The 13,221-nt window shown below is 41.1% G+C and overlaps 1 protein-coding gene across 1 annotated transcript; it reads left to right on the top strand.

Moving 5' to 3' along the window:
- The first annotated feature begins 37 nt into the window (after nucleotides 1-37).
- Nucleotides 38-10,196, top strand: lrit3a (info leucine-rich repeat, immunoglobulin-like and transmembrane domains 3a). Its single transcript, XM_010899708.4, has 4 exons — nucleotides 38-1,545; nucleotides 4,657-5,123; nucleotides 7,700-8,005; nucleotides 8,320-10,196. The coding sequence occupies exons 1-4, from the start codon at nucleotides 1,430-1,432 to the stop codon at nucleotides 9,366-9,368; spliced, it is 1,938 nt and encodes a 645-aa protein (XP_010898010.2). The 5' UTR covers nucleotides 38-1,429; the 3' UTR covers nucleotides 9,369-10,196.
- The last annotated feature ends 3,025 nt before the right edge of the window (nucleotides 10,197-13,221 follow it).

A 13,221-nucleotide genomic window follows, 5' to 3' on the forward strand; every position in this document is an offset into this window, starting at 1 on the left:
ACTTGTATGTACAATTGAGTTGGATTGAAATTGCTTGGGTTAACACCGCAACATTTAGCACTGTGTGTAAATCAATGTATGTCTGTATATAAGTCCCTCATCTAGAGTGACTTACAGCAGTGACTGCGTGTATACATCTTCATACTTTCTCATTCTGGCCCCTGGCGGGAATTGAACCCCCAACCCTGGCATGCTCTATCCTTTTATACATGTTAGTCATTTAGCAGATGCTCCCATTGAGAGCAATGTATTGCTGCTGGTGAAAACATTTTAACACAGCTAAGTGGGACAACCAAGTAGAAGTCCAAAGTTGTATCATTAGGATGCATTCAACAAGCTCAAACAAAGCTCCCCCCGCCCCAGACATCAAAATCACCCATCTCCAGTTCACAAGTTACAGGCTTCTAATCCTGCAGAGCTCAACCAGCCTGTTGGAAGAGGTAGAATACAAACACACTGTTAAATCAGCAGACATGTACCTAAAGCTAATTTAATGTTTCAGAAAAAAAAGCTGATAATAGACGTTCCAATGCTCCTCTTGTGTGTGCCATGCAGCCCTCGTCTCTTTGGATCATTATTGGTTGCAGTACAATTATCACGTGTACTGTTCTGCCACCTGAGGAAATAGTTTTAAGCAACTGATCTGTCAGTAAGAGTGTATTTGCTTGTAAAACTCATTTAGAAGCATATACACGTGTGCGTATGTATGTGTCTTTCTGTATTTCTGTGCTCTTCACGTGCACATGTTTTTGGTAGCTGTTGGTCACCAGGACAGTCCATCCCAGGTCAGTCCATTCCCAGGACAGTCCATTCCCAGGACAGTCCATTCCCAGGACAGTCTGGCCTCCCACTCAATAGGTAGATAAATCAGGCCCCAGACTACGGCTGACACCCTGGTGTGACTTGGAGCTCCCTCACGCAGCCTTCAGAAAAAGGCCTAGCAAAGTTTATATGTGTGTGTGTGTGTATGTTTGTGTCTGGGTGTGTGTGTGTGTGTGTATGGAGTTTATATAACGTATGCATGCAGGTGTGTGTTGAAAGTGGGTTAAACGAAGGCCATCCCAGGGGGGATCACTTGAGGGGACACCTTCTCTGGCAGAAAGGCGCTAGCCGATTAGCGTTTGTGTTCACAAGGCTGATTTCCATCCTCCCTGCCCTGGCTTGCGTGACCCAGTCGTCCCCGTGAAATCCTCTACTAATCTGGCTCCACTGTCCTCCCCCTTCACCCGTCCTAACGAGGTGTCACCTGTAAGCACTTCTTATGTGTGAGGGACTCCGGGAATATTCTGTTTTCCGAATTTTTTTTTTTGTCCTTTCTAGAGAAGACCGGTTGTGTTGTTTCAACATTTCTAGATGAATTTGGATGTCTCGGTCTCTCCTCTTTCTTCTGATCTTTTGATGTGACCACCGTGGGTTGACCGGGCGAATAATGCATTGCCTTCTCTACGCCCATGTCTTGTTGAGCTGCTTCAGTTGGGCTTATTCCTCCTGCCCTTCCCAGTGCAGCTGTGTGTACCAGGGACGGACTGACGCCACAGGGACCAGGTATTATTATTTTTTGTTTCTTAGAGGATCCTGCGCGACTTTAGGTATTTACTTATAGTGTGACACGGACCCAGTGTAAAACAATGTAACGAAGGTCTTTGAAATGTCACACTAAACGTCAACTGAGCTGACACCAATATAAAGGAGATACCTCATCTGCCCTGGTGTACTGAAACACATCATTCAGAGATGTTTTGAGCCATTTCAATGCTTTGTTTTTAGAGAAACTGAGCACTACAAAATACATAATTGTTTAGAGTTCCATTTCTTTCAGAATTTGATACATTCTTCTGGAGCATATTAATATTTCACTTTGATTGATTGAATGCATTGCAAGGTATTGTATCTTCCATTAAGTAATGAAAATGTCGTACAATTATGAAAATGTATCTTTTTGTTTTGTTATTCATTAATATAGATCCATTTCATGGCACAACAAGCTTCTTAACACTAACACAGAAGTGTTTTCTTTCTTCAACATGCTCATAACATTACATCCTCAAGTATATTCAAATCATATTTAGATTTTCTGTATCCTTGGTTAGAATCATAATATACCCATTTTAAACAACATGTAAAATTCTATTGATTCTTTTTTATAATTTAATCATTACCATCTTGCTGGCCCCAAAGATAACAATTAAATTCCCACTTCCACTTCACGGTTTCTAATCTGATGTGTAAGTAATGATTTGTGAAAATACTCAAGAGGATTTTCTCATCAATTATCTTAAGGCAATTCATCAATTTAATTCTGCCTTTCACATCCAATGAAATGGAACCCCAAAAGTATTTTCCAGTACTTTTAAAATCACACCTATATCAGATTGAAGTAAAACTGAAGGTGATTCAGAGTATCTCTGTTGTGTTTTCAAACACTTTCTGTGTATCAAATAATTCCTTTGTGGTTAACATTCAGACAGCCTCTAAACACCAGATCTCAGTTTGGATATATGCATGGGTCTATGAGTCTCTCTGTTTTTCATTGCATACAATGTCTTTTTAAAATGATTTAATCAATACCTGCATTAAAGCATTATAGCAGCAGGTAGGATTTATTTTTGTTGAACAGCTTCTAAGTTTGAATAGATTTACAGTACCAGATGTTACCCTTGTGTCTCTTTCAGACTTTCATATGAGTTCAGTACTGTCCCTTCTTTCTGAGATTCTGGTCCAGGCTATTCATTTATTCATTTTTACATTGCTGAATACAGACCTAACAAACATTAAATACTGGTTTTACAAATGTCCCTGGATAACAATTACTTAAAAATATCTTCATTTTGTTAAAATAAAATGCCATATGGATAAAAAACAAGATTGATTCTTCCCCTTATTATTTCCTAATATATCAATAAAGAACAGCCATTTCTAATCTTTAGAGGTTATAGTTCACAGCTGATATATTTTCTTTAACTTACTCAAAATGTGAAAGTACAATAACCATAAATATCAATGAGACCCCTGAACCGCCCTAGGTTATAAACAACTAATCTGTGTTGGAAATATAGATTGTACAGATGGCAACATAAAGCACTGGCCAACTAATACCATCCAGCTCAGGGTTCTTTGTTCCTGGTCAGTCGTCTAGGCTTTTGGCCAAGCGTTTATGCACACGAATCAACTTAGGCCCCGGTGATCGGATGAATTTGGTGGTTCATTGTATGCTACTGGGCTGGAAGCAAAGAAACCATGTGGTTCTTAAGAACTAACCTGACGAGCTGTATGGCTGAAACGCTTATACAATGAAACCCTAGGTAAGACTGAAAGATAAAAATACATACAGATGGTCAGTTTAAATATATATATATGTACACTCACCTAAAGGATTATTAGGAACACCATACTAATACTGTGTTTGACCCCCTTTCGCCTTCAGAACTGCCTTAATTTTACGTGGCATTGATTCAACAAGGTGCTGAAAGCATTCTTTAGAAATGTTGGCCCATATTGATAGGATAGCATCTTTGATGGAGATTTCTGGGATGCACATCTAGGGCACGAAGTTCCCATTCCACCACATCCCAAAGATGCTCTATTGGGTTGAGATCTGGTGACTGTGGGGGCCATTTCAGTACAGTGAACTCATTGTCATGTTCAAGAAAGCAATTTGAAATGATTCGAGCTTTGTGACATGGTGCATTATCCTGCTGGAAGTAGCCACCAGAGGATGGGTACATGGTGGTCATAAAGGGATGGACATGGTCAGAAACAATGCTCAGGTAGGCCGTGACATTTAAATGATGCCCAATAGGCACTAAGGGGCCTAAAGTGTGCCAAGAAAACATCCCCCACACCATTACTCCACCACCATCAGCCTGCACAGCGGTAACAAGGCATGATGGATCCCTTTTCTCATTCTGTTTATGCCAAATTCTGACTCTACCATCTGAATGTCTCAACAGAAATCGAGACTCATCAAACCAGGCAACATTCTTCCAGTCTTCAACTGTCCAATTTTGATGAGGTCGTGCAAATTGTAGCCTCTTTTTCCTATTTGTAGTGGAGATGAGTGGTACCCGGTGGGGTCTTCTGCTGTTGTAGCCCATCCGCCTCAAGGTTGTGCGTGTTGTGGCTCCACAAATGCTTTGCTGCATACCTCTGTTGTAACGAGTGGTTATTTCAGTCAAAGTTGCTCTTCTATCAGCTTGAATCAGTCGGCCCATTCTCCTCTGACCTCTAGCATCAACAAGGCATTTTCGCCCACAGGACTGCCGCATACTGGATGTTTTTCCCTTTTCACACCATTCTTTGTAAACCCTAGAAATGGTGAAAATCCCAGTAACTGAGCAGATTGTGAAATACTCAGACCGGCCCGTCTGGCACAAACAACCCTGCCACGTTCAAAATTGCTTAAATCACCTTTCTTTCCCATTCTGACATTCAGTTTGGAGTTCAGGAGATTGTCTTGACCAGGACCACACCCCTAAATGCATTGAAGCAACTGCCATGTGATTGGTTGATTAGATAATTGCATTAATGAGAAATTGAACAGGTGTTCCTAATCATCCTTTAGGTGAGTGTATATATAGTGGTCAGCATGTTGCTGGAGACATATATGGAGATCTCTATCTATATCTAAACCATATGTATGTGTTCTGTTTATCCTAGGTCAGTGCTCTGCAATGACCCGGATATGTCTGACATCCCTGTTAACGTCCCCCTGGACACGGTCAAACTGCGTGTTGAGAAGACGGGCGTGCGACGCATCCCCACAGAAGCTTTCTACTACCTGAATGACCTACGCTACCTGTGGGTCACCTACAACTCCATTTCCTCTGTGGACGCTGCTGCGTTCTACAACCTCAAGGTCCTCCACGAACTGCGGCTGGACGGGAACCTGATCTCCACATTTCCCTGGGCGTCCCTGAAGGAGATGCCCAGATTGAGGACACTGGATCTTCACAACAACCGCTTGACTTCTATTGCTGCTGAGGCGACCCTGTACCTGGTTAATATCACCTACCTGGATGTCTCCAGCAACCGGCTCACCACTCTGTCTTCGGACCTGATGGATATCTGGCCGCCGTTCAATGGAATGCCTGTCACCTCCGATCTGTCTCCGAAAGTGGTGCTTGGTAAGAGAACTGGAGATGTGGTGTGGCTGTATGATGTGGGACTGAGAGCAGGGCATGACTGCAGGACCCTTTGCCCTTGACAGCTGTTGGTTGGGCAGGATTTAAGACTGCACTTGGCCGTCTCAAATCGGGAGCAGTTGGTTCACCAGGAGGTCGGCTTCCCCGGTTCCAAGAATCATTTGAAAGATCCACTTATTTAGGAAAATCCCCCTTTAATTGCTAAACTACTATGAATAGACAACATAGAGTATCTGGAAGACAAATTATGGGAGCCATCTCTGCAGTTTACCAAATCAACCTATTTTAGGCACATAAGAAGTTAAGAAGTTGATCAATTTGTGACCACTGGCTTGGACAAATAGAATTAGTTATTTTCCCATGCTTTGATTTGCTTTATATTCAACCTCACAGATGGGCATGTCATCAGCTGTACCCAATGTTTCATTGTCATGCCAACTGGTAAATGGAAAGCTGATGTAACAACTGACATATCTTGAGTATTTATATATTCACCAACAATATGTTAAAACAATAATAATAACAAAAATACATACATTACTGGGACTCAACAATGGGACAGTTATTTAATGTATATATATTTATTTTTCTTTAGATCACACCATTACGTTTGACACTTATAAAAACGGGGAAAAAAAGCAGCCAACACACCAACATTTTGGTTCACATTTAACAACACACTACTCTAAAACAGGGATCTCACCTTTTTCTATAAATGATTACCTCAATGTATCAAAATGAGTCTCATGTGTGCAGCATGTTTAGGGAGGGAGATGCACAGATCTCTCTGTTTTAATTGGCTAGAAGGAGTGGTCACTCTTATTTTGTCTTCTAAACCAATGATTGAAAAGAGATATCAGAAGGATGATCATGTGAAGGGGGTGCACCTCTAAGAAATGGTGCTGGGAAAATATTATCACTTTCTATTCTCGTACGTAATAGTTTTGATGCTATATATTTCTTATTTAAAGTTATGTTTAAACATGATTTAAAAAACAAGTTTAAATTGTATTTGGGGTTTTGATTAGATTAGCTCATAAGGGATACGTACAGTAGTGTATGTTCTTTAAAGGTGTATTTAAAGATACATTCTGTTATTTCTAGCCACTGGATGTAAAACTGGCGCTGTTGATGTATGCACATTTATTTGCCACAAGTCATAAAAAACACTTTCAAAATTGGAATTTCATGGCTAACTGAGGCATTCTACTAACAGATAAAAAATCCAGTTAAAATGTCTCTGCAACTCAAAGCACTAACACATTGTTATCATATTTGTTTGTGTCAGGGTATGGACCAAAAATCCCCCCCAAAATTATGTTCCCATTTGGAAACAGGTTAATTCTGGTTCAGGGTGTAAGGTAAATATTGCAATTCCAGTTTGGGTCAGAGTTACAGTTAGGTTTAGTGAGTATTGTAAAACATTATTCACAGGCTTAGTAAATATTACCTGAAAAAAATTATTATTTCTACAATAAAAATAAGGTTTCTGGATTTACTCAAATAAGTGAATACATTACTTCAAATTCCATATTTTCAAAGAAAATGACATTTAAAACATTTTTATTAAAAATGTTGCAAAATTTTAATTGCATTTGTGAATACAACCAACAAATTAAAAAATATTATATTAGAATTCCTTGATACTTATCTGTCTGGACATAATATTTGAATGAAATAGATATTTGATTTAATTATGTCAACAAGTTGCAACTTTGATGATTGTGTGCTTTTTAACATTTAGATGTTAATGGATGAACAGATGTTAAAACTGACATTCAGTGATGAGATCAGCAATTTCCACTGTTTGTCTTTTCGCTGTTAGAGGAAAACATTTGCATGAAAATGTGCTTCTGGTTATTGTAGGAGGGTTGAGTAGTTTGCACAACCATATCTGCAAAATCTGGTACTATGTACTACAGTGTGGGGAAAAATCGCTTGGGTGTTGACCAAAGCATTCTGATGAATTAAGTTTGATTTCAGCCATTTTTGTGTTTGTGAAAGACAACAAATATAGGTCAACAGTTGGGATTAGGGAAAATAGGATTTTGAATGGAAATAATAATTGTTTAGGTCCCTACTAGCACAATAAAAGGTGAAATGTGTGTGTGTGTGTGAGTGAGTGAACGTGTGTACATAAAGGATAGAGTGGAAGATGACATAACTGTATAGGTGTTTATAAGTGTATATCTGTATAGGTGTTAGAGTGTGCGCATAGTGTTTACATCTTGTGTGTTCATTGCATGTTTGTTCTGCTAAAGCTAATACGTGTACCTAATCCTTTAGCAAATTGGCTTTACGTAAAGAGGCTCTAATTGAGACCTACTCCCTGTTATATGTAACATGGTAATAGCTTTAATGTTATTTGTGAGCGATATCTCACAATTTGACCATCATTATTGTCAATTGGAGGTTATTCAAGTTTACCGACACATTAGCGCACCATACCAATGTTAGTAAGATTTTAATTTTAGAACCACATGCAAGGCCTTTCCTCAAAAATGTGCATTTCTAATGAACATACCAATAAAAAACATGTCCTCTTTGGCCCACTTCAGGTCTCCAGGACAACCCGTGGGTCTGCGACTGCAGGATCTCCAAGCTGATTGAGCTTTCCAAAATGGCTGACACGTCAGTGGTATTCATGGACCAGTTCCTGTCCTGCAGCGGGCCTGAGAATCTGGTCGGGGTGTTGTTTCAAAGGGCAGAACTGGAACAATGTCTCAAGCCGTCTGTCATGATGTCAGGCACCAAGATCACAGCCACATTAGGCAGCAACGTGCTTCTGCGCTGCGATGCCACAGGTTTTCCCACACCTACCCTCATTTGGACCACCTCAGATGGCTCACCCGTGAATAACACAGGTATAAACCATCAGAAACCACGTTAGAAGGAAAGGCAAACCGTTTCTTTTATCAGAAGTAACTTTTGGTTCGAAAAAATTATATTTCAGTTTATTCGATTGTTCTGCATTTGATCTTTATACTTCAATTTGGCCCAGTTTTGTTGACAAAGACTAGGCCAAGTCCTGGACAAAAAAAATCTAACTCAATAGATGCATCCACTGAGCTGGAGTTTTTAGAGCAGGACTAGTCTTAATCGATGTCTGCAAAACCTGCCTTTGAAGTCTACATTTAGACATTTACTAAATGTTGGCGTTTTCATGATCTACCTACAGTTGTCCAGGAATCTCCGGGCGAGGGTGTCCGATGGTCTATTATCAGCCTGAATGGCATCTCATTCAAAGACGACGGGCGGTACAGCTGCAAGGCTAAGAACGTGGCCGGTAACTCAGAGGCTTCCATCACCCTGTCTGTGGCAGGTTATGTCGCTACAACCATGAACCAGCAGATACCAAACGCAGAAACTGGAGGTGATAGCCAGCCCACCACAACCGCTGCTCCAACATCAGGCTTCTTAAACTCCGCTATTACCACGGCATCCACCGCCGTCCCGGCTGCAACCACACCGCCACCCACATCGCCACCTGTCCCCGCAAACAAGAAACCCACGCCTGGCAGCGTGCGGCGGGGAGACCCATCCAAACCATTCAAGATCCAATCAGGCAGTGACAGGAAGCTGGCGGCAGATCAGAGCAATATGAAGGGTGATTCCAGAAGCATCCAGGATCTGGAGGTTGTGGAGGAAACACCGTACAGCGCAGTATTACTCTGGACGGCCGACGGTTTGCCCGGTGATGCTCCTCTCACCATCGTTTACTCCACTTACGATGAAGTGGACGACTCCAAAAGGACAGTGGATACCAATGCCGGGAGTGGCAAAGTACTCCTTGGAGGCTTGACTTCTGGAACGAGGTACCAGGTTTGCCTGGTTGCAAAAGGGAGCGCGGTGAGGAAAGACCCCTGCATTGACTTCTTCACTCTGGACATTATCGAGGACGATGATGTCAACCAGGTGCTGATGATATTCAGTGGCGTTACCTGTGCTGTGGTTGTAGCTGTCATTGGTCTGCTGATCTATAAGATCCTGTCACTGTACTGCAAGAGGAGTGTGCCAGGTTCTGATGAAGAGCTATCTAAAGACACATACGTGAAGTTTGAGACACTCTCGATGAAGCCGAGGACCTTAAACGTTAATCCGACTGAAATGTGGGCCCGCAGGCAAACCCAAGAGTCCCAAGAGAGGATGCTTCTTTGCTCAAGGTCCAGCATTGACTCCCAAATGACATACAAGAGTGACAGTTCCAGATCAGAATTTCTGTGCTAGCTCTAGTTCAAGAAACTACAGGACTCTTATGATGAACACTGGAGATCTTTCAGAATGGTTGTCAGATCTTTCCTAATGATATGTTGTAGCCTTAATTGTTTGGAGATTTGCCACAATGCCAGCATCATGATATTGAAAATATTTTTCAATGGAAACTTATCATGATAGGAAAGTTTCCCTTACCTTGGGACAACATGTTGTCATACAGATGATGACATACATGTCTGTTTTTGGTACATGTATGTTCATATGTATATATGTATACATAATTCCTAGTATAAACACATAATATTTGACGTAAAGCAAGATTCTGAGGGACCAAAAAGTTAAGCCTTTTTATATAGATTTTCTTACCATAAAGAAATCAAGGATCATGATATTGGTATTATGCCAACTCTGTTGAGATGTTGTCTCTGGAGTTTCACACTAGAATGAAACTCAGTTGAATACAATTTTCCATGATACTGTAATGAAATAATATTTCACTGTGATCACCATGGCCTATGTGTATGTCACTAAACACCGCTCACTATCCACTTCCAATGCATAAGAAATTGATCTCAGTTTTCTATCAGTTGACATACCTGCTTTCCAAGTCCATGACCAACAACACACTGTACATTTTACTGGTGTTAGGGGTGATATTTGAAGATATTTGTTGCCTTACTCTACTAAAAAGCTATTTTCTTCTCGAACCCTAGTGTATTAGAAGATTCAATCTGCCCACCAAGCGAGGACACTGTTTCTGTGAAAGTGATTGTACATACAGTATTTGTGCATAAAATATGGTGTTCTTATTTTTAATTAAATAAATACTTGTTTATTTCATGTATTTAATTTTATTATTAGCTCTTGGATATACATATGTATGACAGTGTTGGTCGTTAAAAAGAATTTACAGTTCTTAATTAAGCTCTCAATCAATAATATCTATTAGCCATGATATTTCCCCATGTGATAATCTCTGGTCTTTGCTTATGATTATTCAATATTATCTCTCAGCTGTGATATTTCCCCATGTGATGTGATAATCGCTGGCCTTTGCTTATGAGTCATCATTATAATCTATCCGCCTTGATTTTCCCTATGTTCTGCTATATTTTTCCACAATATAAAAATCTCTGGTCTTAGCTGTGCATGAGTAATCAAATACTATATATACTATCTATTAGGTATGGTATTTCCTCATGTGATAATCTCTTATCTGAGCTGTAATGGTATATATGAGTAATGGTATTCTGGGCCCTTTCCTCACTGAAGCAACAGGTGCATATATACTGTACTTCTGTAGATCACAAGCCTTCCTCTGTCTCACTGCCGATTCCACAGTGAATCTCAGCATGTTTCACAGGTTGAGTAGGTGGATAAGTATTGAGTAGGTAGATTTCTGTATGTACATCAGCAGTAGTGTGACGGTGTAGAGGAGCATGCAAATGTCAAAATATGTCCGCTATCACCAAAGAACAGTGAGAGGACGGGACCGTAATCGCTGGGTCACGGCCTCCTGGGTGCCTCAGCAGACCTCGCCGTAAATCCTGACTACACGGGCCCAGTCGGAACATCGTTCCCATGGTTCCCCTGTTCTCTAGCACCGGCTGCATGGGTCAGGATGCTACTACCCGTCACGCCAGCTGTTCTGTTCACACGACGACCATGGTGTTTCACAAACAGAGATCAACGGGGTTAGGGTATCGCTAGTCTTGAGCACAGCCTGCTTTCGGAAACACGCGAGTTCCACTTCTGCATTGGACGGCTGAGGAAAACACACGGTACCATGACAACACACCTTTAAGGACACTCAACATAATTAAAATCGTTGGTGGATGATTACGGACAAGCAAACGTTGTCTACATATTTTCATGGTGTTAGAGTTGGCACAGAGAAAAATGATAGTCCGCAACATTCCAAGACGAATTGCGTGACATTTGAAAAATGATCAGTGTTCCGGTGACTATGAGTGAGCTGTGTGCAGGATTTGACCTTGAGTGAAACACACCGTCACCATTACAACAGCCATTGTCAACAGGGTGATATCATGAGACAGTGACCCCTGACCGGCTCCAATTCCAACTCGTATAATTTATTGGCTGGAGACACTGAGGTCTTCCCAGCAGCACAGTCATCCCCAATGCAGCTACTGACGAGGCCACTTGTGACACTGCTGTTAACAATACGCCAGTCATCCTGGGTATGAATAGAGGCTGGCGGAGTCTGATGATTGGTTCCCTGAGTAAACAGAAAACAAGGAGGCCACTGACAAGACTCCTCCGAGGTACCTCGCTTACTCACCCAGGCTGAGTCACTCAGGTCAGAGCTTTGGGACAGACATACTGTATAGTGTACACACATAATCTGAATACACACACACACACGCAGTCTGTATCTGTACAACATCGTACAACTAAGGAGTCCTCATAACATGACTGACCCTAATGTAGAAAATGTGGCAGGGGAAGAGGATGGGTTTGAATAGTAATATGCATATAATATACCAGGCAAACTACAACCCTGCTTCCAAAAATGTTGGCACTCTGCGTAAAATGTAAATAAAAACAGAATGCAGTGATGTGCAAATAATTTAAAACCTATGTTCAATAGAAAATAGTACAAAGACCACATATCAAATGTTAAAACGGAGACATTTTATTGTTTCTTGAAAAATATGTGCAGATTAAACAAAAGACTGGAAAATGTGTGTACTGCTAAAAACCTGGTGGAATATCACACAACATATTGGGTCACTTGGCAACAGGTCAGTAACATGATTGGGTTTTAAAAGATCATTCCAGAGAGGATGGGTCTGTCAGAAGTGAGGATGGGGAGGGGTTCACCACTCTGTGAAAGACTGCACAGGCAAAAAGTGCAACAATTCAAGAAGAATGTTTCTCAATGTAAAATTGCCAAGAGTTTGGAGATCTCATCATCTATCGTAAATTATTAAAAGGTTTAGAGAATCCGGAGAAAACTCTGTTTGCAAGGGACAAGGACGAAAACCAATATTAGATGTCTGTGATCTTTGGGCCCTCAGGCCGCATACAAAACAGATACGATTCTGTAGTGGAAAAGGCTCAGATGACGGGCAGTAATGGGCTTAGGAACACTTCTGAAAACCATTGTCTGTGAACACATTACGTTAGTGCATCCACAAATGTTAAAACTCTACCATGCAAAGAAGAAACCATATGTAAAGAAAATCCAGAAACGCTGACACCTTCTCTGGTCCCGAGCTCATTTAAGATGGACTAAGGCGAAGTGGAAAACTGTCCTGTGGTCTAACAAATTGACCACAGTCCATTGGTGAAATTATTTTTGGGAATCATGGACGCCGCGTCCTCTGGACTAAAGAGGAGAGGAACCATCTGGCTTTTTATCAGCACACAGTTCAAAAGCCAGCATCCCTGATGGTATGGGGGTGCATTAGTGCACATGGCATGGGTAACTTTCACATCTGTGAAGGTACCATTAATGCTGAACAATATATACAGATTTTGGAGCAACTTATGCTGCCTCTAGACAATGTCTTTTTCAGGGAAGGCCTTGTTTATTCCAGCAAGACAATGCCAAACCATATTCTGCACATATTAAAACAGCATGGCTTTGTAGTACATTTCTGGGTACTAAACTGGCCTGCCTGTCGTTCAGACCTGTCACCCATTGAAAACATCTGGCGCATTATGAAATGAAAAATACAACAAAGGAGGCCCCCGAAACTGTTGAGCAGCTGAAATCCTATGTCAAGAATGGGGATACATTTCACATTTAAAACTACAACAATTGGTCTCCTCAGTTCCCAAATGCTTACAGAGTGTTGTTAAAAGAAGAGGTGATGCAACACAGTGGTAAACTTGCTCC

The sequence above is a fragment of the Esox lucius genome, chromosome 4, assembly GCF_011004845.1.
Source record: "Esox lucius isolate fEsoLuc1 chromosome 4, fEsoLuc1.pri, whole genome shotgun sequence".
Taxonomy (NCBI): domain Eukaryota; kingdom Metazoa; phylum Chordata; class Actinopteri; order Esociformes; family Esocidae; genus Esox; species Esox lucius.